This window comes from Argentina anserina, chromosome 6 (assembly GCF_933775445.1).
Source record: "Argentina anserina chromosome 6, drPotAnse1.1, whole genome shotgun sequence".
Taxonomy (NCBI): domain Eukaryota; kingdom Viridiplantae; phylum Streptophyta; class Magnoliopsida; order Rosales; family Rosaceae; genus Argentina; species Argentina anserina.
The window spans coordinates 35,824,612-35,848,177 of NC_065877.1; the positions used below are offsets into that span (position 1 = coordinate 35,824,612).

At 38.5% G+C, this 23,566-nt stretch overlaps 5 protein-coding genes across 5 annotated transcripts; 2 read left to right on the plus strand and 3 right to left on the minus strand.

Moving 5' to 3' along the window:
* Nucleotides 1-237: 237 nt before the first annotated feature.
* LOC126799216 (uncharacterized) lies at nucleotides 238-4,446 on the minus strand. The gene is made up of 14 exons (XM_050526373.1): nucleotides 4,275-4,446; nucleotides 3,594-3,738; nucleotides 3,416-3,483; nucleotides 3,257-3,310; nucleotides 3,071-3,154; nucleotides 2,892-2,977; nucleotides 2,401-2,481; nucleotides 1,743-1,876; nucleotides 1,473-1,514; nucleotides 1,307-1,383; nucleotides 1,082-1,217; nucleotides 911-992; nucleotides 723-795; nucleotides 238-605 (listed from the first exon to the last, which is right to left on the minus strand). Exons 1-14 carry the CDS (start codon nucleotides 4,361-4,363, stop codon nucleotides 437-439), a joined length of 1,320 nt encoding a protein of 439 aa, XP_050382330.1. The 5' UTR covers nucleotides 4,364-4,446; the 3' UTR covers nucleotides 238-436.
* Nucleotides 4,447-6,137: 1,691 nt separating this feature from the next.
* On the plus strand, nucleotides 6,138-10,785 carry LOC126798783 (L-aspartate oxidase 2-a, chloroplastic). Its single transcript, XM_050525839.1, has 8 exons — nucleotides 6,138-6,298; nucleotides 6,967-7,084; nucleotides 7,334-7,688; nucleotides 8,095-8,337; nucleotides 8,550-8,606; nucleotides 8,729-8,809; nucleotides 8,981-9,042; nucleotides 9,343-10,785. Exons 2-8 carry the CDS (start codon nucleotides 6,975-6,977, stop codon nucleotides 10,352-10,354), a joined length of 1,920 nt encoding a protein of 639 aa, XP_050381796.1. The 5' UTR covers nucleotides 6,138-6,298; nucleotides 6,967-6,974; the 3' UTR covers nucleotides 10,355-10,785.
* Nucleotides 10,786-11,185: 400 nt separating this feature from the next.
* Nucleotides 11,186-12,938, plus strand: LOC126797444 (GDSL esterase/lipase At3g27950). The gene is given in 6 exon segments (XM_050524072.1): nucleotides 11,186-11,659; nucleotides 11,751-11,954; nucleotides 12,084-12,253; nucleotides 12,348-12,618; nucleotides 12,702-12,822; nucleotides 12,824-12,938. Coding segments are annotated over 6 exon segments (1,113 nt in total). The 5' UTR covers nucleotides 11,186-11,427.
* A 254-nt stretch (nucleotides 12,939-13,192) lies between these two features.
* LOC126797605 (protein KINESIN LIGHT CHAIN-RELATED 2) lies at nucleotides 13,193-16,407 on the minus strand. Its single transcript, XM_050524264.1, has 3 exons — nucleotides 16,290-16,407; nucleotides 13,919-15,865; nucleotides 13,193-13,776 (listed from the first exon to the last, which is right to left on the minus strand). The coding sequence occupies exons 2-3, from the start codon at nucleotides 15,826-15,828 to the stop codon at nucleotides 13,557-13,559; spliced, it is 2,130 nt and encodes a 709-aa protein (XP_050380221.1). The 5' UTR covers nucleotides 15,829-15,865; nucleotides 16,290-16,407; the 3' UTR covers nucleotides 13,193-13,556.
* A 2,925-nt stretch (nucleotides 16,408-19,332) lies between these two features.
* Nucleotides 19,333-22,101, minus strand: LOC126798278 (carbonic anhydrase 2). Its single transcript, XM_050525194.1, has 9 exons — nucleotides 21,881-22,101; nucleotides 21,112-21,170; nucleotides 20,851-20,997; nucleotides 20,709-20,757; nucleotides 20,493-20,609; nucleotides 20,328-20,381; nucleotides 20,149-20,234; nucleotides 19,947-20,052; nucleotides 19,333-19,678 (listed from the first exon to the last, which is right to left on the minus strand). The coding sequence occupies exons 1-9, from the start codon at nucleotides 22,070-22,072 to the stop codon at nucleotides 19,514-19,516; spliced, it is 975 nt and encodes a 324-aa protein (XP_050381151.1). The 5' UTR covers nucleotides 22,073-22,101; the 3' UTR covers nucleotides 19,333-19,513.
* Nucleotides 22,102-23,566: the final 1,465 nt, after the last annotated feature.

Sequence of the window (23,566 nt, forward strand, 5' to 3'; positions counted from 1 at the left end):
TTTTGAAAGGAATTTTTCCCTCGAGACAAAACAACTGATACGTCCAATGCTAGGAAATTTCATGCTTATTGTAGAAGTCGAAAGCCGAAATCGTTAATTCGTGATCCTAGTCGGCTTTGGTGACAACGTAGTGAAGTGAAAAGAAAAATTACATTGGGTGAAAAGTGAAAACAGAACATTTCTCTCACCTCTGCAGATGAGAACAATTCATTAGATTAAACACTCGTAGGAGGATCAGCATATTCACAAAACCTCATGATCGAAACTCAGATTTTTATATATCCCTCAAAGGAAGAAGTAAAACCTACTATATATATATGGAGAACATGGCTTTAGAATGCTCGGTGGAAATGTCCAATTGTTCAAAAAACATCTGCTGATATTGATTAGTTGGATCGCCAAAGACGTCTGTGAATGAGTCGCTAAGGAGACGAAGTTACAAGATTTTTCGCAGGGGTCTTAATTCCATTGGTACGCCATCAAAGTTTCCGGCATTTATGTTCGACTCTAGCATTGGTCGTTTCCCAGCTTGCCAAACAAAGCCTTCTGCCAGGTGCTCCTTGGTTGGTGTCAGCATAACAAAATTTGGATCGGCTCTTTCGTAGCTGAAGAAAAACAACAAAAGAACAAATGAACCATCAGAAATATGACCTCAAAATGAAGAGTCGATCGACTCTGCATACAAGTCATTCGGAAGTATAGAAGAAGCACAGTATGTGAACCTGGCTTGTCTGATATTCTCAACACGAATGCCAAAACCATAAGCTGTATCTCCAACAATGTGATCTCTGACAGCTGCACACGGACAAAAAAGGATCAGATGTCAAAAGGGATTCGGAACTAAATCAACTCTTGAATTAGGTGATAGTAGGTCTGATGAGTCTCACAAAAGCTTAACACATGAAGATACCTGAAATGCTGAATGTGAAAGACGGTTTCCACCATGATTTGAATGCTAATGCTAGCGATGAGCTGAGAGGGCCCACCTTTCCCTGCAGGGATAAATAGGAAGTGAGTATGGGTTTCATGATGATGATATGCCCCCAATATTACAAGCATGAGATTGCATCAGATAGGGTACCTTCAGCAAACAGTTCTTATTGGCTTGCCAAGATGCAGCTACTTGAAAGGTAGAGTCTGGTATATTCTTTGAATCTGGTACTTTGTTCGAGTTTGATTCATCGTCTGATGTTTTGGAATCATCAAACCTATCAACCCTATAAACCAGCATCACAATATAATCAATCGCCCATAATTTCTGTTCATCTTTAACAATATTATATATATATATAATATAATGATTTACCTAGATTGTAATTCAAAGCCAAAGTCTATATAATTTGTTATCCCAACAACTTGATTTTCTTCAAGAGGGTTTTTCACCTGTAGCATTGAAGCAGAATAGTAAAATGAATGTCATAGATGACGTCAACTAAAAATGTACCAAAAAGCCATTCTGGATTAACTCATACCCGTCTTTGGACCACCACATGTTGATAGAATGATGCAATGAACTGCAGCACAAATAAAATTGTGTTTGAGATCCACTCAATAGTATAAGAGAATACTAATTATGAACCACAGTAACTAGTATCAGGAAACAGTATAATAATTATTAGCTTGAAATTTTAGAGGTGCAAGATTTAAAATTGTATGCAAGTATAATATGCAAATATATTGGACTTGAACCAACGAACTCTAACAGATGAATTTAAAGAACCAAACTAAACCCAAAAACAAACCTGATTACTTCGCGAAAGCTCAAGCCCAAAGTTGAAGGATGGACTCAAAGGGCTGCCTGATCCCACTCCATACCCAATTGCACCACTCCAATTCTTCAAGTCTTTGTACTTTTGACCATCTTTGCTGCCAACTACTGTAAAAAAAAAAATCAGAAATGATTTCAAGTTGTATGAAGAATTTAAGATCTATTATTTTCAGAAGACAGCTCGCAGCACTGAGTTTAAAGGTCTTACTCAATGCAAGGTGCACAAAAGCAACCAAACAGAAAGTGAATAACTGAATAATAACATAATTCATGTACACATTGTCTTATTCTCTGATAAGAGTTTCTACTGAAAAAGGTTCTCATTTCGAAAAAAAAAAACACAATATTTCCAGAAAGGTATGATATGATAGTCATAAATTTCAGTATAGAAGATTGATACACAATACCTAACATCACAAAAAATGTGAACGATTAGTTAACATGTCCATTTCAGAGGTTTAGTGAACAACAGTCCATGCCGATTGCAGTATAGCATCATTTGCAGGTTAAGCTTATCTAGTTTTTCTTTAATTGTAAGACCAAAACCAGTTCATTTAGCAAAGGCAAAGTCTTTTGAAAAGGAATAAGCAACACAAGTGACAAAAATCAAACTCCATAACTTGGTGACTTACATTCTGGCTCATATTGCACGCCCGCTGTTAGACTTCCCATCTTCACCACCATCCATGCCTTTCTTGGCAAATCATCTTTCACTGTGAAACGAGGATAATGATCACAAGGTCATGTAAAATGCTACCATAGAGTTACTTTCTATCTCAAAACCAGATAATGCCAAAACAAAAGATGATTGTAAAATAGTAATTAACCACAATGTTCAGAGCATCCACAATAGTTACCCAACAATGTTTAACGTTTCCTATATTTTCCCATGGACATTCATAGATACTAACTAAGGATCAACACCCTAAAATAATTTGTTGTTCCAAAACTGTTTAACCCAAAAATCAGAGAATAAATAAAGATCCAACTGCTTCCCAACCCCACCCCAGGAAGGGTCAGACCTTTACGTATTTGAGTGCATGTGTGTGAGAGAATACAACAATGTAGGTAATTATAACTAACATGGGCAGAAACCTCATGAATAGAAGGTCGAGTTATGTACCAGAGAAAGGCATGACGGTGGCTCCAATTGATACGTTTGATGAGCCATATCTCAATCCCATAACACCAAAGTCCTCAGATTTTATTCTACAGGAGTAATGAGATTCATCAATATACATACCAATTGGCACCAAAGATCCCTCAGAACATCACCAAGTTGGTTTTCCAGTATGAACATACCTTTGTTTTAGCAGCAGTGGGAAAACACCAAATGCTCCAAATCCATATTTTGGGTAGTAAGCACATGCCCTTGTCTGCAAAATCCTGAAGCAACCAAAAAGTATGGCAGTGTGTAGTGTGTACATAAACAATGGTTACACTATGTAACAAAATGATACTCTTTTCTTAAAAAGGGATGGTCCTTACGGATCTGAGTTTGATACAAAGAGGTCCACAAATGTGTGAGGATCATGAACATCACTGTAAACAAATTAAACATTAAGAAACTTTTAGCTGTGGCAGAAAAGTTCAAAAAAAAATTAAACTTGATGTACTGATTGGGAATCTGAACTACTAGAAAATCACCTTTGCCAGCGGAAAAAAGCATTCCCAGTAATGTCCTCCTCAGGTTTATGATCAAGTGGACCAGCGAGCTAAACATATTCACGGAAAACATTGGAAGACTTAGAACTATCAAAGAGGTGGAAAGGTGCAATGATATATTCTACAGTAAGGCTTAACAGAAAGATTCTTAAAAGATTACCGTTGCGACTAAATCCACATGAGGGTCATCAATCGGCTTCAACATGATCATTGTGTTGAAATGCCTCGCTTGTTCGAAATAATCCTCAAACAGACCTTTCAGAGCAAGCTTCCCAAACAACATGTCATATGACGACTCCAACATCCTGCATCAAAATAGTTCAGAGTTTTTCTTTACATTGATGAACGATACACGCGTCATCTTCACATCCATTACTTGCTTTCACTCAAACTTCATCATTTAGTTTAATAGACAATCGAGCCGGCCAATGACCTTTACTATATTACTTGAAAGTTGAAAACAGTTTCCTCCATTAATCGAAAACACATTCCCCAGTAAAATACTAATTACTCAACTTCATGAGCTTCATCCATGAACAATGCAATATGAATCAACAAAACCACTTTTATAACAGTTCTTTGTTTTCGAAATCCATCGATTTTCCAAGGTAAGAGTTAATCCATCATCTAACATCACACTAAAAAGTAAACACGAATCTAATTACAAAGAAAAACGATTCTGATGCGCGCATAACAGAGGAAAAGAAATCAAGATTCTGTTAAATCACAGGTCATAATTCAACGAGGAATAGCTCTTCATCCAATTAAGCAATGTAGGATTCGAAAGTAGAGCGCATAACGAAAAGAACAAGGCTCAGATAGAGAGAGCTAGGGCAAAAACCTGTTGCGAGCGGCGAGAGGGGGATAATCGAAAAGCGGCGGGACGAGCACCATAGGCGGCGGCGGCTCCTTGTTGAGGAGATTCCCCATTCTAAACGATACTGTATCGCTCTAAGCTCCGGCTTGGAAATTTCTAGGGTTTCTATGAGAACGGAGAAAGAAGAGAGAGAGAGAGAGAGGGTGGAGAAGAGCGGTGTGTTTAGTAAGAAGGAGCGAAAACCGCGCCTGAAAAGTTTTATAGGAGGGCCAAAGACGTTTTCAACACCTGCCTACGTGGCGGATCGAGGTGGCACTAGCTCGCACGCTCTAAATGTTGATCCGTGTGTTCTATATATAAATATATATATATATATATATATATATATATTCACGTAAGTTTTTTCGTGAGAAATTCTTATATAGTTAACATAGTTAATCCATCTATGTGTCGGGTTCGATTAAACATCTATAATAATTTTGGCTAATTTAATCAATAATCATTTACAATTCTACGTATAGATATATAGTCGTGTACTAAAAGTCTTATGATGTTTTGTATGTTTTGTCGGATATGGTTTTAGCAAGATTGAAATTTATTTGCCATTTTACCCAAGTTGTTTAGTTGATGAGGTGAAAGCAATTCAGTTGGTTGGTTGAACGTCTAATATCACATTTGTGAACACAAGTGTTTTTACTTTCATAATATTAAGTTCGGGTCGTCATAATGGTTATTGGATGTATTTTATTATTGAGATGTATCAAATTCATGTAAAACATTTAAATCGGTAGACAAATTCTAATTACCTCCTCATAAGTTTATAATTGTGTAATGAATTTGGATTGTCTTTCTATACTAAAACGAGATCCGACATCTTACTGTAATAATCTCTTGGACAATAGAATCTCTACATAGCAAATTCATACCCCTCCATGAAAACTCTAACATTCCCTTTGTCAGCCTACACACCTCAAAGAAGGGATCTCGATCATTAACTCTTGGAGGATTGATGGAGATAGGTGTAAGGTGAATGAAGTAATAACTACTACTTACTTGAAGAACCAGAGGATTAGAGAATGAGACCAGAGGCCCTACTCGGCGAGTTGTAGTCGGGTTCTATTTTGGGGTCGATCAGTCTCGACCAGAATCAGAGAATGAGACCCTACCCAGATTGGTTTTTATTCCCTTGTTGGACTCTGGGTGGCCAACTTATGATCACTTTATGAAGATTATGCTCTAGTGGCTCAAAACCCTCATGAATATACCACGAAATTGTGTGTTCTTATTTCCTCAGCTAGTTCCTTTTGACCAAATGACCAGGTTGGAGGTTGGAACCGCCTCCTCAATTTTTGAATGGACAAGTTCATCCTAATCGATCAGCCATCATAAGTAGTCAAGACTCGGGAGGAAAAACAAAGGGAAACTCTTAACATACTTATGGACAATTGCTATATGTGCTTTCTACCATGGACAAATTTCTTGAAATGTTTAGATGAACAATGCAATATACAAAGACATAAGAACTTAGAACTTGTCATATAAAAGCACGTTTATAAAACTCTAAAGTACGTGAAGTTTTAACATTTAATTTTTTTGAAAGAGTCCAGACACTTTTGATTGATTCTACGTATAAAAGAAACAGAAAAACCATAGATACAAATTACGTAAGTACTGTTCAGGTGAACAAGTATATACAGAAGATTACCGTTGAAAATGAAGACAAAAAAAAAAGATTAAAGGAAAAGAAAAAAAATAGAAAAAGAGGGATGGCTGCCTATAAGGGAAGTATGGCGCGAAGTTCCGCGATGGTTCTTTTACTTGTTTGGCAGCAGCAGCAGCAGGAAAAGGCTTGGTTGGTTGGCCAATGAATCAATGAATGACGTGATTCCTTTCCCTCTCTCATTTTCTCCCCGTCTCATATTTCTTGTGTTCTCCCTTTTAATAAAAGCTCTTCTTTATTCCGCAATCTATTTGCTCCTCTCTTCTTCTTCTTCTTCTTCATTGGTTCATTGAAACCCAAATTCAGACACTCGTTCAGCATAGTCTATGTAAGTACTGAGACTCCCAACTGTTTGATTCTGACTTTCAATGGGTTCTTGAATTTGTGGTGGTTTTTGTTTCTGTTGAGAATGGTCTCCGGTTCTTTTGGGTTTTTCTTTGTCTATGGTCATGTTCAATTTCTCAGTTTCATTGTATTAGTCTCTCATTTTGGGTTAAAGTAACTTAATGCGTTGAAATTTGGATTATGCTCATTAAAGGTTGTAACTTTAGCTTGATGGAGTTGCTGGGTGTTCTTTTCTACTTGTTGTTTTGGCGAAAGTTTCATTTTTGATAGATTCTGGATGTCAATTGTTGCTTCTGTCTGTATGGAAATGACATGTGAATTGTTCTGTATGGTATTTGGATCATGGGATGGCCTTTATCGATTGAGATGGATCATATATTGAAATGGGTAGAAGAAAAGAGAAACTTATGAATGTAAAATCACTAAAATGTAAATGGGTGTAAGTGCATGGATCCAAAAAGGGATAAAAGAGTAAGTGTCAGTCTTGGTGAATCAGTTTTTGATCCTTAGTAGGTTCAATTTACTACTTTACTTCATTTCTTCTATTAGAGTTCTATGATGGTGATTTTGTTTGAGAACAACAAGGTTTTGATTCCTAGTTGAAAGTTGAAACTGCTGATGTAATTTATACCCATTCTTGTAAACCTGCAGAAGGAGCAATGACAACTTGTATACCAGCTGGAACTGGTAAATTGCATTTTAGAGTAAGGGACTTCAACGCACAAGGTTGTAGAAAGGCTTCTTGGGTCACATTTAGTGACCTTTCATGGTACTTAATTATCGCTTTAGTCATGCAGCATTTCTTGCTTTTTCGTAATTGCTTGTGCACATCTGGAATCATGTGGTACCATATTGAAGAACTCATAAATCTCAAACATTATTCATAAAAGTTTGTCTATTGATGATACAATGCCACATACATCAACTCTGACATAAAATCAAACCCTCTTTAAGTTTTTTAATGTCAGTTGTGAGGTTGCTAAATTTATCATTTTTGCTCTTTGGTACAACAATCCAGGTCGCGCAGGGTTTCAAAGTTCTTACAAATTCAGAGATGTAACTCCTCCCAATCTCCAATTACTGAGAGCTCAAAGCTCTTAAGAACCGTCACCTCATCAAGGTTGAGAGATGGTGACACTAAGTTTTTCGATTTTATTGTTATTGGTAGTGGAGTTGCTGGCCTCCGCTATGCCCTGGAAGTGGCAAAACATGGATCTGTTGCTGTCATTACCAAGGCTGAGCCTCATGAAAGTAATACAAATTATGCTCAAGGTGGTGTTAGTGCTGTACTGTGCCCTTCGGATTCTGTGGAGAATCATGTTCAAGACACCATCGTAGCAGGAGCTTATCTATGTGATGAGGAGACGGTCAGAGTATGTTATAGAACCAAGAACTCAAACGTATATTATGAAATTTGATCTGTGCCTATGTGCATATTGCCATGGGTGTTGGTTTTAATCTACTAGAACTATATTATAGGCTATCTTTTTTAATCATGCAGCAGTAAATAGCTATTTTATATGGTAACTAACAGCAATAAATAGTTATAAGAAAAAGTTAAATGGAATACCATCCATGAGTCCAAATGAAGCGTAATGCTTGTTCATGTTCAGTATTGGCAGTTGTTTCATGAGATGTCCTCATTTATTACATAGTAAATAACACTCGGCCATAATTTGTGTTGATATACATAGATGGGAAGCTAGATAATGCGCGAGTATCATGAATTTTGGATTGTACTTTTTTGTGCTTTTCCACAGGTTTTTTCTTTCATTCCAGGTTGTTTGTACAGAGGGACCTGAAAGAATTAGAGAATTAATTGCAATGGGTGCATCATTTGATCATGGGGAGGATGGCAACTTGCACCTAGCAAGAGAGGGGGGTCATTCTCATCATAGAATTGTTCATGCTGCTGATATGACGGGAAGGGAGATTGAACGGGCACTCCTGAAGGCAGTTCTTCAGGATCCTAATATCTTCATGTTTCAACACCATTTTGCTATAGATTTGCTAACATCTCAGGTTTACTTTGTTCTCATGGCTTGTTCTTTATATAAAACTATGTGTCACTTCAGTCCAAAGGGTAACTTTCATATAGGCAACTCTATCAAATCACGGAACTTTAGCACACACCTACAAAATAAATAAACATTGTTGGGTGTTAAAACTGGTTCATGGAATTTTGTGATTGCTATTTAGTGTTTAATAACGTAAATTGTGTTCTGGCAATGCAGGATGGTTCTGAGACAGTCTGCCTGGGTGTTGACACTTTAAATACTAAGACACTTGAGGTGACTGCAACCAATACCTAATCTCTTTATATGTTTAAGGCCAATCCTCTTGCCTGCCTTTCACCCTGATTGGTGATCTTATTTCTGGTATTAATTATGATCTCCCCTTTTTGTACTGTCAGGTGAGACGATTTATTTCAAAGGTCACTTTACTTGCATCAGGTGGGGCTGGACAAATCTATCCGACTACTACAAATCCCCCGGTACTTTGAAGTATTCATGTTATTTTTGTTTCGCATTGTGCATCATTGCAGTTCCTTTCTTAAAGTAGTTAGTTGGCTGATATTGGGTGGTAGTGGACTTTGGTCATGGAGTGGATGTGTGCTATATCACATCTACAATGCTGTCTCTGATTGCTTATGATACTCGTACAGGTAGCCACTGGAGATGGAATTGCCATGGCTCATCGAGCTCAAGCTGTGGTTTCCAATATGGAGTAAGTTTCTCTGTTTTGAAGCACTTTTGGTGAAAAAATTGTAGAACTTGTGGTCTTGGCTTATTAATATTTACTGCTATGATATATGGGTTTGTTCATGTCAGATGGGTTGTTTTGGACTTAAAATAAGATATAACTTGGTTACTTTACTTCATAAAGTATTCTTCTGGAATTAATGGTGTGAATGGAAAATACTTGCCTGTTTTCTAATATAAAAAATAAGGGAGTAACTAGTATCTGGATATTAAGAGTAATCTCAAAGGCTTAAATTGGTTTCATTGTCGTGGTTTTGTTTTGCAGGTTTGTTCAGTTCCACCCAACGGCTTTAGCTGATGAAGGCCTTCCTGTCAAACCTACCAAGGCTCGAGAGAATGCATTTCTCATCACCGAAGCTGTCAGGGGTGATGGTGGCATTCTATACAATTTAGATATGGAAAGATTCATGCCACTATATGATGAACGAGCAGAACTTGCTCCCAGGGATGTGGTGGCTAGAAGCATAGATGACCAACTTAAAAAACGTAATGAGAAGTATGTGCTACTTGATATAAGTCATAAGCCAAGGGACAAAATTCTATCACACTTCCCAAATATTGCAGCTGAGTGCCTTCGATGTGGCTTGGATATAACTCGCCAGCCAATTCCTGTAGTTCCTGCAGCTCATTATATGTGTGGGGGTGTTCGTGCTGGACTCCATGGAGAGACAAATGTGCAGGGCCTTTATGTGGCAGGCGAAGTTGCTTGCACAGGTTTGCATGGAGCTAACCGTCTTGCTAGTAACTCATTGCTTGAAGCTCTGGTTTTTGCTCGAAGAGCAGTCCAACCCTCCATTGATCACATGAAGAGCTCTAGCCTTGACTTCAGTGCTTCAAATGGGTGGTCCAGACCAGTTGTGCCCAAGTCACTTGAGCAAAATGCGATCAACAAAATATTGACAAAAACCAGGGAAGTAAGAAAAGAACTGCAATCAATCATGTGGAACTATGTTGGAATTGTACGTTCTACAACAAGGCTTGAAGCAGCAGAGCAAAAGGTACATGATCTTGAGGCAAAATGGGAGGACTACTTATTCTGTTTGGGATGGAAATCGTCAATGGTGGGGCTTGAGGCTTGTGAAATGAGAAATTTCTTTTGTTGTGCAAAGATGGTGGTGAGCAGTGCCCTTGCTAGGCATGAGAGCCGTGGACTTCACTACACAATTGATTTTCCACATGTTGAAGAAAGTGAGAGGCTGCCAACGATAATATTTCCTTGTTCGTCTGTGAAGAGTACATGGAGTTCTCGGCAACTACACAATCAGCCAATCTGTTAGGAAATGCAGTTTTCTGGGATATGTTTTACTCAGTCATGCTTATTGGTATAGAAAATATAGGCTCTCATCGTCATTAATAGTTCATTTTTAGCTTCCAGAACTGTTTTGGTTCAAGTTGAAGCATCAGCGATTTGGGCAGCTTCTGGTGAAAATCCATACAGGTTGCACTTTTAGTCCTTCCATTTTCTTTCTTTCAAGGTTATACTGATTAACTGATTCTTTGGTTCAAATAAAAGAAATGAAAATATTTCCACCGGGTAAGCTCAACACATTAGCATTGATGTCTCTGGGGCTAGAACCATGTGAAATGTAATTTAACTGCAGTTACCATAGTTGTAGTCATCTATTTTAATCTTTTACTCTAGCATTACTTCTCTTACAATACAACGATGTTGTGCGTCTACTATATGCATTGCCATCTCTTAGTGAAGCAAGTTCTGTTACATAATTCTTAGTAGTCTGTACAGTAAGAAACTAAGAGCACAATTGCTTGGCACCAGGCACAAACTAATCCTGCAGAAAATGGGACTGACCACCCTGGCCTTAGCTATCACATCTGCTTTATCATGAAACTTCATATAAAGATGGTGATAATGTGCAATTGGCCGATTACTATCGACCACAGAATATGGAGTTAGGGACCATAAACCGACTGAATCGATGCAAATAACTAATGAAAGTCACTGTCGGTTGATTATTGTGTTAAATACCATACTTACCGTGAACAATTCAATTTTATGAACCAAAAATGATCCCCTCAATTCTATGGTTAAAAAGGTGGAATTGTGTATCCTTAAATGGTAAAATAAACTTTTGTTACCTGGAGTTGATCTTCATGAAAGATCTGGTAAAGTTACACATGTGAAATCACAAGTATCTTTCTTCATAATTGTTGATAAGGCCCAGCAAAGAAACAGACATGGTTGATGTCACAGTCTGTTAGTACTTGTGATAACTTTGGAGGCACATAGGGGATATGAGTTGGTCTCGCTTTGCTCAATGTGTTGATAGACTCCAAATGCTGCTGTCTCTTAGTCTTAAGTACACTTCATAGTTGCTAAGCAAAGCTTAGCATGGATTTTGTGAGGCTACTATGTGTGGTACTTGGCACTATAGCTTTGAGAGTGAATGCTGGTGGTTCTGGAAGTTGTAAGTTTCCGGCCATATACAACTTCGGTGACTCAAACTCCGATACTGGGGCTATTTCGGCAGCCATAGCTGAGGTTCCTCCTCCCAATGGTGAAACTTTCTTTGGACATTCTTCTGGGCGCTTTTGTGATGGTCGCCTTGTAATAGATTTCATAGGTGAGGTAGCTATGCTAAGAGCCTGACTGCCTGAGTTGAGCAAATTGTGTCACTAATTAGCTTGTGCTTACTTTGAGACTTTGTTGTGCAGCTCAGAAGTTGCAGCTACCATTTCTCAGTCCATACTTAGACTCAATTAGGACTAATTTCAGGCATGGTGCAAATTTCGCAACCGGCGGTTCATCCATTCGGCCAGGCGGTTACAGCCCCTTTCATCTTGGCATTCAACTTTCACAGTTCTTAAGGTTCAAATCTCAATCCATAGCCCTCCACAAGCAACAGAGTTCAAACAGTCAGTCTCCCACTCTCATACATAGTAGTGATAATTGTAGCATATTGTGCTGCTTTGATCAAGCATAATCTAAGATATTTGAAGTTCAAGTTCTGAACTACTATGCTGCACTCTCATTCTAATGAAATTGGTGTACTTGGGCACCAGCTCAAAGACTTCCAAGGCCGGAGGACTTTTCGAAAGCTCTGTACACAATTGATATTGGACAGAATGATCTTGCCTATGGTTTTCAACACGGGACAGTAAAGCAAGTTCGAGCCTCCATTCCTGATATTCTCACTCAATTAGACCAAGCCATTAATGTATGTATGCAGCAGCACTAATTCCTTGGTAATGACTAAAATGTTGATTGACAGAATGTTATGTACTAATTCAAATGTATATGCTGTGTTTCAGATACTATACAAAGATGGGGCAAGGTTTTTCTGGGTGCATAACACAGGTCCTCATGGTTGCTTACCCTATAACGTTATCTATGACAAATCAAAGCCTGGAAACCTGGACCGGAGTGGCTGTCTGAAGCCTACCAACAAGGTGGCTCAGGAGTTCAATCGGCAGCTTAAGAACAGCATATTACGCTTAAGGATGCAGCTCCCTCATGCAGTTTTCACTTATGTTGATATGTATTCAGCTAAATATACAGTAATCAGCAATGCGAAAAATGAAGGTGACTTCAAGGATCATCCACAAACATGTATGCAGCATCATGTTACTGATTCCTTTCTAACACCTAATGTATGGTGATGACAGGTTTTGTGGATCCATTCGAATTCTGCTGTGGCAGTTACAAGGGATACCATATTGACTGTGGAAAGAAGGCCATAGTGAATGGAACAGAATATGGTAACCCTTGTAATAATCCATCAAGACATTAGTTGGGATGGCATACACTACTCTCAGGCAGCAAACATATTGATCGCCGATCAAATTATCAATGGCTCACTATCTGATCCCCCGGTTTCAATCACAGAGGCTTGTCATGGGTGAGCACCATGCATGTGAATCAATAATCATTGTCTGCTTGATTAGCAGGATAATTATTTGCTGGACAAGTAATAAGCAAAGTTTTTCAACGATAATTGTTGTTTTAGCCTTCTTACATTAAAGCTCTAATTGCTTGACATGGTGTGTGCAGTGTTCTCAGTCATTTATAAACATGTTCTAGAAAACAAAGAAACATATGTCTGAGCTGGTAAAATTCAATATCAAAGGTTAGTTTCATGCTCTCATACGTGCCAAGAAGCAATATAATAGTATTTTGGTGCACCAACAAAAGAATATGATGCTCCACCAATTCTTTATTGAGTATCGACACTTTGACAGTAAGGCATACAAAAGAAGTATATGACAATGGAATATTATCACACGTCTAAAAATAATTAGAGAAAGAAACAATCTTTTCTTTGACACAAGTCACACAACAATGACCTTTACTTATATTTCAATAAACAAACTCATACCAGAATCTCCTACCCCTTCCTGATGTTCTTCTTGTTATATGCTTATCTTTTTACCAAAGAATCCCAATGACAACCTAACAAACGAAATCAACCAATTTTCTACTAGAATATGCTTTACATATGAAGCCTATATACATACATTGCATCACAATACCTCAATGATGTCACTGCTTCTTGTAATTTGGGGGTAGGCAGTGTCGAGAAGTGTCTCCAGCGATCTGGTTTTCCTGCTCCTCACCCTGCCTGCTTCTTTCAACAACGTGGCTAACCTCTGCTTCTCATCGGCCACATCAGGATTCGCCGTTCCAAGCTTCTCTTCTCTCATCCCAACAACATATTCCAAGATTTCAATGGCATCATCCAACCTGTGCAAGCCACCAAAAAAGAATTAGTGTCACTAAAGAATCAAGCTTTACTAAAGCATGTCAAAGCTTGATAAATACTTCATCTGAGGGATAACATGCTAAATAAAGCAAATGAATGCCAAGAGAAAAAAAAACATAGTACCTGCCCATCGCATCATATGTACCAGCCAAATTACTATACACGCCCAATGTGTCAGGGTGATATGGCCCATATTCCTTTTCTAAGATGTTCCTGGCTTCTTCAAACAGGTCTGCAGCCTCATTTATTGAATAGAGCTGAACACAGGCTAGACCCATTTGGTTTAAAGCGATCCCAAACAAGGCAGATTTCTTTTCTCCACTGGCCCGGAACTTGGTTGTGGAACTTTTGAAGGTGTTGTATGACTCGGAGAAATTTCCCATCATATAATACATTACCCCCATCTGAGCCTCAATTCCTGCAATTGTACTTTGCTGACCTGGGGAATCACCAAACATCTTCAAAGCCTTCTTGAGTAACTTGAGGGCCTGCTCCAAATCATTCATGGATTGATAGATAGCAGAAACATCAATAAGACCGCTAGCAATTTCTTCTGCAGGGATTCCAGGATTTGGCTTCCCATAGATTTTATGTGCATTTTCACAGTATGACTTGGACTCCTTAAACTTCCCTATCTTGTTGTAAAGATCAGCTAACCGGACATACACAGAAGCTACTGCTGGATGTGTCTCTCCTTTAGTGGTCTTAAACACCGTCAGTGCTTTCTGGAAAGAAAAGACTGCCTCATCATAGCGAGCCAAGGACAGGTAAGCATCTCCGATGCTGCAATCAATTGAAGCTGCATCTGTTTCGTGGTCATTAGCAGACATGGACATGCCTGCTAAAACATAATGCTCAAGAGCAGCTTCATAATCTCCTTTTGAATCACAGATGAGTCCCATGAGTCTTCTATCTGCTGCCTCCTCAAGTGAAGCAGGAGAACCATTCTCCCTGTGGATTTCGAGAGCCATTAGACACAGCTTCTCAGCCTCATCAAACTGTAATGCTTGGACATGAGCTTCAGCTACATATCGGCATGTCTCACCAAATCTAGGGTCTGTCTCTCCCAAGACTTGTCGTTGTATCTCCATACCTGCTGTGTAGAACAGTATTGAATTCTCAATCTGACCTGTCATTGCATAAATGTCACCCAATTGCATGCACCCTGCAAACTTGGCCAGTGCGTGGTCATGGCCATCCTCTATATCTGGAATATCAATGGCCCGCTCAAGAACTGGAATTGCCTCATTGTACTGGCCCAAGCTGCAATAGATCGATGCCAAAACATGTAAACACATGACCAACTCTAAACTGGGTTTCTCGGTTGTCCATTTCTCAAACGACTTCACTGCCCGATGAGCTAACTCAAGCGCCTTATGGGGACTTTCACCAACAGAAATCATATCCCTTGCTTGCTTAAGCAAGAAGGGTCCGAGGTCAGGGTTATCCGATCCCTCCACAGAGGGATCATCAATACCATTCTGAAGCTTCATCCCTCGTAAAGCCAAATTCCTTAGCTTGTTCTTCGATATCACTGAACTTGCACTTTTTGGACTCCTCTTGTCAAGCGGAGGCTTCTGACTGGGAGACTTGCTCTTCGGACTCAACTTAGGAGATTGAGCCTTCACCTTTGTTTCCACAGACACATTATCTTTTTCAGGAGTCGAGGTACTCTCCTCTTTGGTTTCCACAACAACCTCTTTCCTTACCTCAACATCTCGATGAACATACCCAACAAGATGATTCAATTCTGAATCAATCCTCGACTCAGCGCCAAATGATCCAAAACTAGCCCTGGATGGAGATTGATCAGAGCTCTGCATCTCACATACATTGTGATACAGCTGCTCAATTGAGGTGTCAATCGGACCATCCATAGGCAGACAAATGGAGTCACTATGCGGACTTTGAGGGCTCAACGGACTCCTGGGAGAGCCTTGCTGGTTATATACTTCCTTGTGAGATGTATACTCTCCACTATGCTCCTCTACAACACCATTCCCATTCACTTCATCCGTATCTAATCCAGGCATTCTCTATTCTAGCTTCACTAGAATATAACAAATAAACCTAATACCCAAAAATTTAAAATCAGCAACATAAGAAAAGTGGAAAACAAACACATAGAAGCAACAGATCATATGTATTGCTAGGACACACATACTGACTTTCCATATTGATCATAAGTTCATAACCTTAACAAACCAATCCATTTTCGGCCAAATCATAGCACAGAACAACCTTCAGAACCCTACTGATTGAAACAACACATGTCAACATATAAACCCAGAAAAGATTGAAACTCAACAGCTTGAAAGAACCTATCTTTGTCTCCACAAAACACTAAAGCCATGTCCTTTCATATGAAAAAGACAAAAACACAACAAAACAAGTGCCATAACCCACTAAAATCAAACAGAACTACATAAGAAAAACACGACCATGCTCAAGTGATCAACATAAGCCAGAAACACAAACAAGAAACAAAGCGTACCTGAAGAACAAGAAGGTGGTGGTGTTATGTAACAGAGAAGAGAAACACATAGAACGAGTCTGCAATATGTCTCAGTTGTTGTTCCATGTAAACTTATATATATACGTCTGGAGAAGACTGAAAAGGGGCAAATTGGGAAATAGAGGAAAGACTGGTGTGCTGAGGAATGTCGAAGCAAATGAGGAAGGCGACCTGTCTCCCACTTCCCTATTCTTCTCTACTGCACTCTTTTAATTCTTTTATTTTTTTTAAATAAACAAGTTGATTAATTTGGGGTGTGACGTGGCAAGTTGGCGGGATTAACGCCTTTTCATCGCCGACGGTGGAAATGTTCAGCTGTGACACCGCTGTTCGTTACGGGGATTTTCAAACTTTAGGGTTCTTCTTTTTCCACGTGGCGGTCCAGGAAAAAGGGAGAAGCCTCAGCTTTTCCGGGCTGTGATTTAATCATTTTGCCTAATTTTTGGTGGCTTTTATGGGATTATAGTGACTAGTATTATCAAGCCTCTGTATCAAAAGTTTTATAATGTTCTGGAGTATTAAAATTTTATGGTCGCAAGTTGGTATAATTTATTAGAATTCATAAATTTTATAATACACCCGAGTTTTTACAGACTATGGGCTATATAAGCACATATAAGCTATATTGTCATGGAATTCATAATGATTTTGATCTGAATATTGATGAATCTATAAGGCTATGTGGGGAGTGATAGTTAAAATTTGAGGTAGCATGTCTCGACTATCTACCCGCAAACAAGACCAACGTCCAAACGTCTCTGATTTCTTTGGTTGATTGTTATTATTTTAAATTGCAAAATCTCTTTTATTTGGTGAATCAAAACATAATTATGACTAGTTGTGCTGTTGTTTTAGTATTAATATAGGGTTTTACAATTATGCAGTATGCTCGAGAAGTAGTGAAAATTGTTGACTAGTAGTCTTAAGAGATTTGATCTTATTCTTAGAAAAAGTTTGAAATTCTTCTCTTATAATTAGAGAAAGAATCTTAAGAATGTAGGGTCATGATACAACCTTTAGACAGAATCAAATTATTGATTTTGTTGGGGAACATCTACTTTTGTTCATATTAGCACAATATTCTGATGGTGCAACCACACTACACTAGGACATGTATAATATCCTTTTAAAGCATTAAACACAATAAACATTATGCTGCATTCTGATTTTGATCTCTAACTCTGGATACGTAGAATCTTACTTGAGTTATATTGATGTTATGAGCTCATATCTCGATACAATGTTGATAGCAAGAAAATCAAGAGAACGATGATATTACACGAAAACATACCGAAATAAATGACCAAATTATGCTCAGGTTCAAAATTAATTATCGTAAATGCTAAATCAAGTTGAGTAGTTGGTCCACCAATTCCATGATAGGGAATCTAAACCAGATGCATATGTCAACAAACGAGTTTTATCATTTCATATAAAATGAGAGAAGTAGTTTAAACTAGACTTCAACTAATATGTATAGGTAGAACTTTCTCATCATCACCAGCAACATAATGACAAATCTCTCATTTCATTCAGATCTGATTCTAAACTATATTACAAATTGCACTCCAGCTATACGATTATGTAACTTGGCGTCTTGGTCGAATGGTTGGTATGATCGATAGTCGGTCAGACTCTATTGATATAAAGTTTGCTATTCCATATATAGTCTTGCCCAATTTATATATATCGATCCTCAATTCCTGCCTCTTCAGAAAACCCAAATATATTGTGGGTTGCCTTATAAGCTTTCAAAAATGAGTTCATGACCAACTGTTCATTAATCAAAAAATGTAATTACAAATCATTATTCTGGGAGAGAATCCAGAATGATCCATGTTCTTTTCACTACGTACAAGATCAAATTGCTCTTTCCTCATTAGGAGTTAGTTAACGACTTGTTGTATCGTACATATTGTTTTAGGATTACAATGTTTTTTCCCTTTTGTATTAATTTGTGTTTCCTACATCAGTTAGAGATTATCTTCCTTATACATGTCTTATGTGATGACTATTTGGTTCATAATTTTACTTCCAGCGAACAGTCAGCACGCTAGCGGTGAACCCTTATGGTTTGCCTTGTTCTTGATTGTGTATGCGTTGAAGTGCTAGTACCTATGAGTCATGTACAACTTACTTCGGCTTGTTGAATGCGCTCACGTACTTCATTATTCTCAAACGACTGAGTGCAAGTGCTTACTAAACCTGCAATTGAGTTCGAATAAGACCTGCGGCAGATGACTGCTAGGATTGTTCTCTACCTCTCTGTAAGATGATCGGTTTTTACTTAAACCACTTGAGCAATAAGTAGAGCTAAATATCAAGATTGCGGGGACGTTGTACTGATTGTTGCTGACTAGTGCAAACTTTAAGTTTGCTATAAGTTAAGATAGCGACTCGATCGACTTGACTTTGTGTCGAGGTAAGTCGGACTTGTGCTACATGCAACGAAGGTGCACACGGTAGCGATGCCTTGTTGACGGTTGAAACTTGAACTTGGGTAAGAGGTGTGAAGCCATCTCCTACTTCCCATTGTTTTCACATTTAAAAAAAATTTACTTTTCTTTTTGTAATTTACCAATTATCCCTCTCACGTTATTTACTATTTTTTTTATCTCTAACATGGATATTATAGAGATTTCAAAAATTTGATGAAATTGTTGACACCAAAGCCACGCTTCCCATTATAGGTGGGTAGATAAGATTATCACTACAACCTGATTGAAGCGAGCTAGAAATAAGAAGAATTAAGGCATCAGAAGATTTTGGATGCCTTAATTGGTATGTCTACATAACCCAATTCATGCGTGATCGAGTTGTATGCGCAATTATATAAGACTGGCAGTAATCAAGAGCTCTAGCCACATAACATCTTTGCAACTGATCAATCACCTCTAGGCTTTAATCCATTTCCCTATAGCTTCCAATGCAGTACCGTAGCCACATCTTTGACCTAACACAAGAAGAGAAACAAAGAAGAAAATTGCAGTATTTAATATGGCTAAACTTTTATGTGTATTTAGTCCCAACCAAAAGAAACTTGTAGTAGTACCTCATCGAAAACGAAACTTGAAGTAGTAATAGAAGGAGAGTCACAGTGACCTCCGTTATATTTATTGGCAAATTATGTACTTAACATGAAAGTGAAAGTAGAGAGTACAATTGTGGATGAAAATTGGAACCAATTATATATGGATATAGGCTCATACGGAGAAGTCTGGAGAAAGGCCAAAATCTACATCCCACAACTCGAAATTTCCTTTGACAAAGTCATAGTAGCCTCCCTTCAATCCGAGAGTCTTGTTCACCAACCCGTCTCTTACAAAAGGATAGCTCAGCAGATTTCCAATGGAAACATTCACAGCCTCCTGCAACGTACATTTAATACAATCCACACATTCAAACTCCAAATCAAATTTATAGCATAAAGCAATCTTCAGACAACTACGAAAGCACTTCGATTTGATCCTACCTAAATTGTGCAATTAATTGTTTATTAGAAATGTTTTTGGCAGTTTGATCTAGCTAAAAGCAATGCCACACGAATCGATCCGCAGTAGCAGTATAGCACATATATATAGTAGAAAATCTATCAAGGAGTGAAAGAATCAACTTTGTTTAGCTATGATTACGTACCTTTTCACAGTGAGTGCATAGTTCAGGGAAGGAAGCACCTTCATGTAATGCCTTCACCTTGCTCTTGGCAGCTTTGCCAATTTTGACCCAGTCTTCAATGAAGTCACTGCACATGTATAAAAATGTTCGTGCATCTCTCAGTCAAGAACAAGAATCCACTCTAAAGATTCTTCTTGTAGATACTAAATTAACTAGGGCTTACGTGGTAGTAGGTCCATCATCTGGAAAAGACAGAAGTCCCTTGATTCCACCACAAGCGCTGTGCCCGATCACCACAATGTATGAAACCTAAATATACATACGTATACGATATCTTGCTTAAATATATCATGAACGAAAACTACAAGCATAAGAAGAAGACCTTTAGATTAGCTAGAGTACCTTCAGATGCAAGACAGCATACTCAATGGCCGATCCGGTTCCGGCGTACTTGGCCTGTTAAACCGACGAAACTTGGATCATGATTTAGATAAGAAATGGAATAGAAAGAAGTTTGGTGATCAGATTGAGTTCATGGTAGATAGCTAGATTCAAGGGTAGGTATACCTGGTCGTATGGAGGAACCATGTTTGCCACATTACGAACCACAAAAGCCTCACCGGGCTGCATATCCAAGGTGTGGGATGGGCAAACTCGGGAATCCGAGCATGCAAACAACATAAACTACAATAGCATGTAATAGTAAAATTATGTTATTGATTATCAAACATGGATTATAGAATAACATTTGATGGAATCAGACATTTAGGGGATTATCCATACCTTGGGAGCTTGACCTTTGGCAAGTTCACCATATAGTGCTGGGTTTGTGCTGCGAATTAGGGAGAAACAACATTTTGATCAAAACAAAAGGCTTTGTCATCATAGTGACTTAGAATAAGAGATATAACGAGATGGTGCTTACTCATATTTCTCTTTCTTGAATTTAATGAAGCCGGTTTTGATTCTCTCCACGGGATCAAAGGGATTGCTGCCGGCGTCGGCTGTTGCCAACTGAGCAGTAATCTGCTCCACTTTCGAAGCTGCAACAGTTTTCAGCTCATCCTTCTCACTGCAACGTAAATTTAACCCAATTGATCAATTAAGCCACTTATAACAAGGTTCAGTTCATATACATATGGATAGAATGAAATGAATACGCTCAAATCACAGAGATGAAAATTACCTGAGCAGTTTCTGAAGAGCTGCAATGGCCTCCTCGTAGTTCTTCCCCATATCTTCGGCCTAGAATGTTTCCAATTGTAACGTAAGTTTGTTAAGAAAAGGCTGAAGTTTTCACCCAAACAATATATATATATATATATATATATATACACACAGCATGCTCATAACAATTAATGTGATTCCGAAACATATATGATTTATATGAATATTATACATGCGAGCCAGGTTGGATATGGGAGGAGAACGTTTCAAAAATCAAAATTAATGTGCACGAGTAACATAATCTACCTTTAATTTCTGCATGAAAATGAATAACAAGGACTACCTATCGGTATATAGCTAGTGGCTCGTTCCATGCATATATATAGTTGTTTTTAATTTCAAAATCGAGTAGAACTAATCAAGTGGTCATATTTTGTACCATACATGTGATATTTGTATTTGAATTCAAACCACACAGGTGTGATCAGCTCATGTGTCTAATGGTAGAGTCGTGAGGTAACAAATAAGTCGTGAATTAATAACTAATGGCCACGTGGTGCCATGATTATGAACTGAGTGACACTAATACAATGCAAAATGATCAAGTAGACGATAAACAAGTGGAAAAAGAAATCATATGTAGAACACTTGTGTGATAAGAACAGCTTTAATGCAGACAATTTTAAGGGTTAGGGTACTTGTTTCTGGTACATTACAATATTACATGCATGGTTCAAAATGTAAACCAGAGCGAGCGAGCAAAAAGGGGAAGATAGAGTGAAAAGTACCGGAACTGGAGATGGAACGGTGAGAACAGGCTTGTTTTGGATGAGGTTAGGGGGAGATCTGGAAGAGGCAACGCGCAACAATGTAGGTTTCCTGGGGTTGAATGAGTTAGGTTGGGAAGAAGGAGAGAGGCCGGAAGAGGATGAGGCGGATGTGGTGAGGCGAACGCTGTTGATAATCGAAGTCGCAGACATTGTGAGCAATGGACCTTGGTCTTGCCCTGGCTTTATACTACTACAAACTCATCGAACCAATTCCCACATATATTGACCGATCGTCTCTGGGCATGCAATGGTTATGAAAGTGAAAGCTTGGTGAACGAGAGCTTCTAACCTTAAAGGATGAGGCTTGGACGTTGTCGATCACTCAATTTCTCCTCCCTTGCCAATTGCATGGTCGTAGATCAATCGTCGTCTCATCCAATATCATCATCGTAAATTGCTTAATCTACATGCAGAGAGAAAGGGGCAGTTTAACACGTGTAGTTTCAGCATTGGCTACCTGTATCATGCGACTCTCATGCATGCAATTGGTTCTTGTGATGGATCCAAATTAATCGTGAAATATAGCTGATCGAGTTGTTTGCGTTATTCTTACTTGTTACTTGTTGGATCGAACGATATAATGATCGAGGTGGTTACAATTCAATTCTTCATGAAACTTAGTCTCAAGTAGGCAGAAAATTTAAAATGTAACCAACCATTCTCAATCGTGGGGCAGCTGCCGCTTCACTTCTCTATATTATACCGACTCAACCGGCCTTTCTTTTTTACTTGTGATTGATTAGAGTCTTATCCATATTTTTTTGATAAAGTAATTTGAGTTTACATCAAAAATCAATTGGTAATGGATGGAGTGACCTAAATTCTTATAAATAAATATGCTAGATTTCAATTCTCAATGTTGGATGTATATTTTTAACACGTCCTCGCACGTATGGCGAATTTTTAAGCCATACACGTGGACAATATTTTAGGTGTCATGTGGTCATTTGGACTTCACACGTGGACGTTGTAATCCGCTCTGATACCATGATAAAGTGATATGACGTCCAAAACCAATTTACAATGAATGAAGTGACTCAAACCCTTATAAACACACATGCTATGTCCTAATTCCCAATGTACGCGGTTGGAATTGCAAATGTAGGAGTCCACATATTCTTCAAGTTCTCGTAGCTTACAATGTAGATAAACTGATAAAGTGAGCTTGTGAGCTTTGCATGTAGACCACAAGAGCCTAGACTTCGAAGTTAAAGGGATCGAAACATATGACATTATGGGGAATAAATGGCTGACATGTCACGAGTGATACTCCAGACATTACCCACATAATGGGTGATGCATTTCAGGGATAAGCCTCTATCCTTAGATATGGTTCTTGTGGATGCTAGCTACTGACTACTGTGGATTCGACTTCGAAAACTCACATTTCAAATGTGTGTGGTTTCATTTTACGAGTCATTTGAGTGCCCCCGCTTCGGGGATGTGATGAGTGAGGACTTTGTGGCGTTGTGGGTGTCCCCTTCAAACCTTCATAGTCCTCTAGAGGTTCGAACTTGAAATTCGAGTTCTAGAGCTAAATGCTTGACCACTCATAATATAATCTACCAGACTACCACCATATCTAACTGTTATAGCATCGCATCATTTACTAATTGGATGCACAACTTGACCAACAAACAAGGA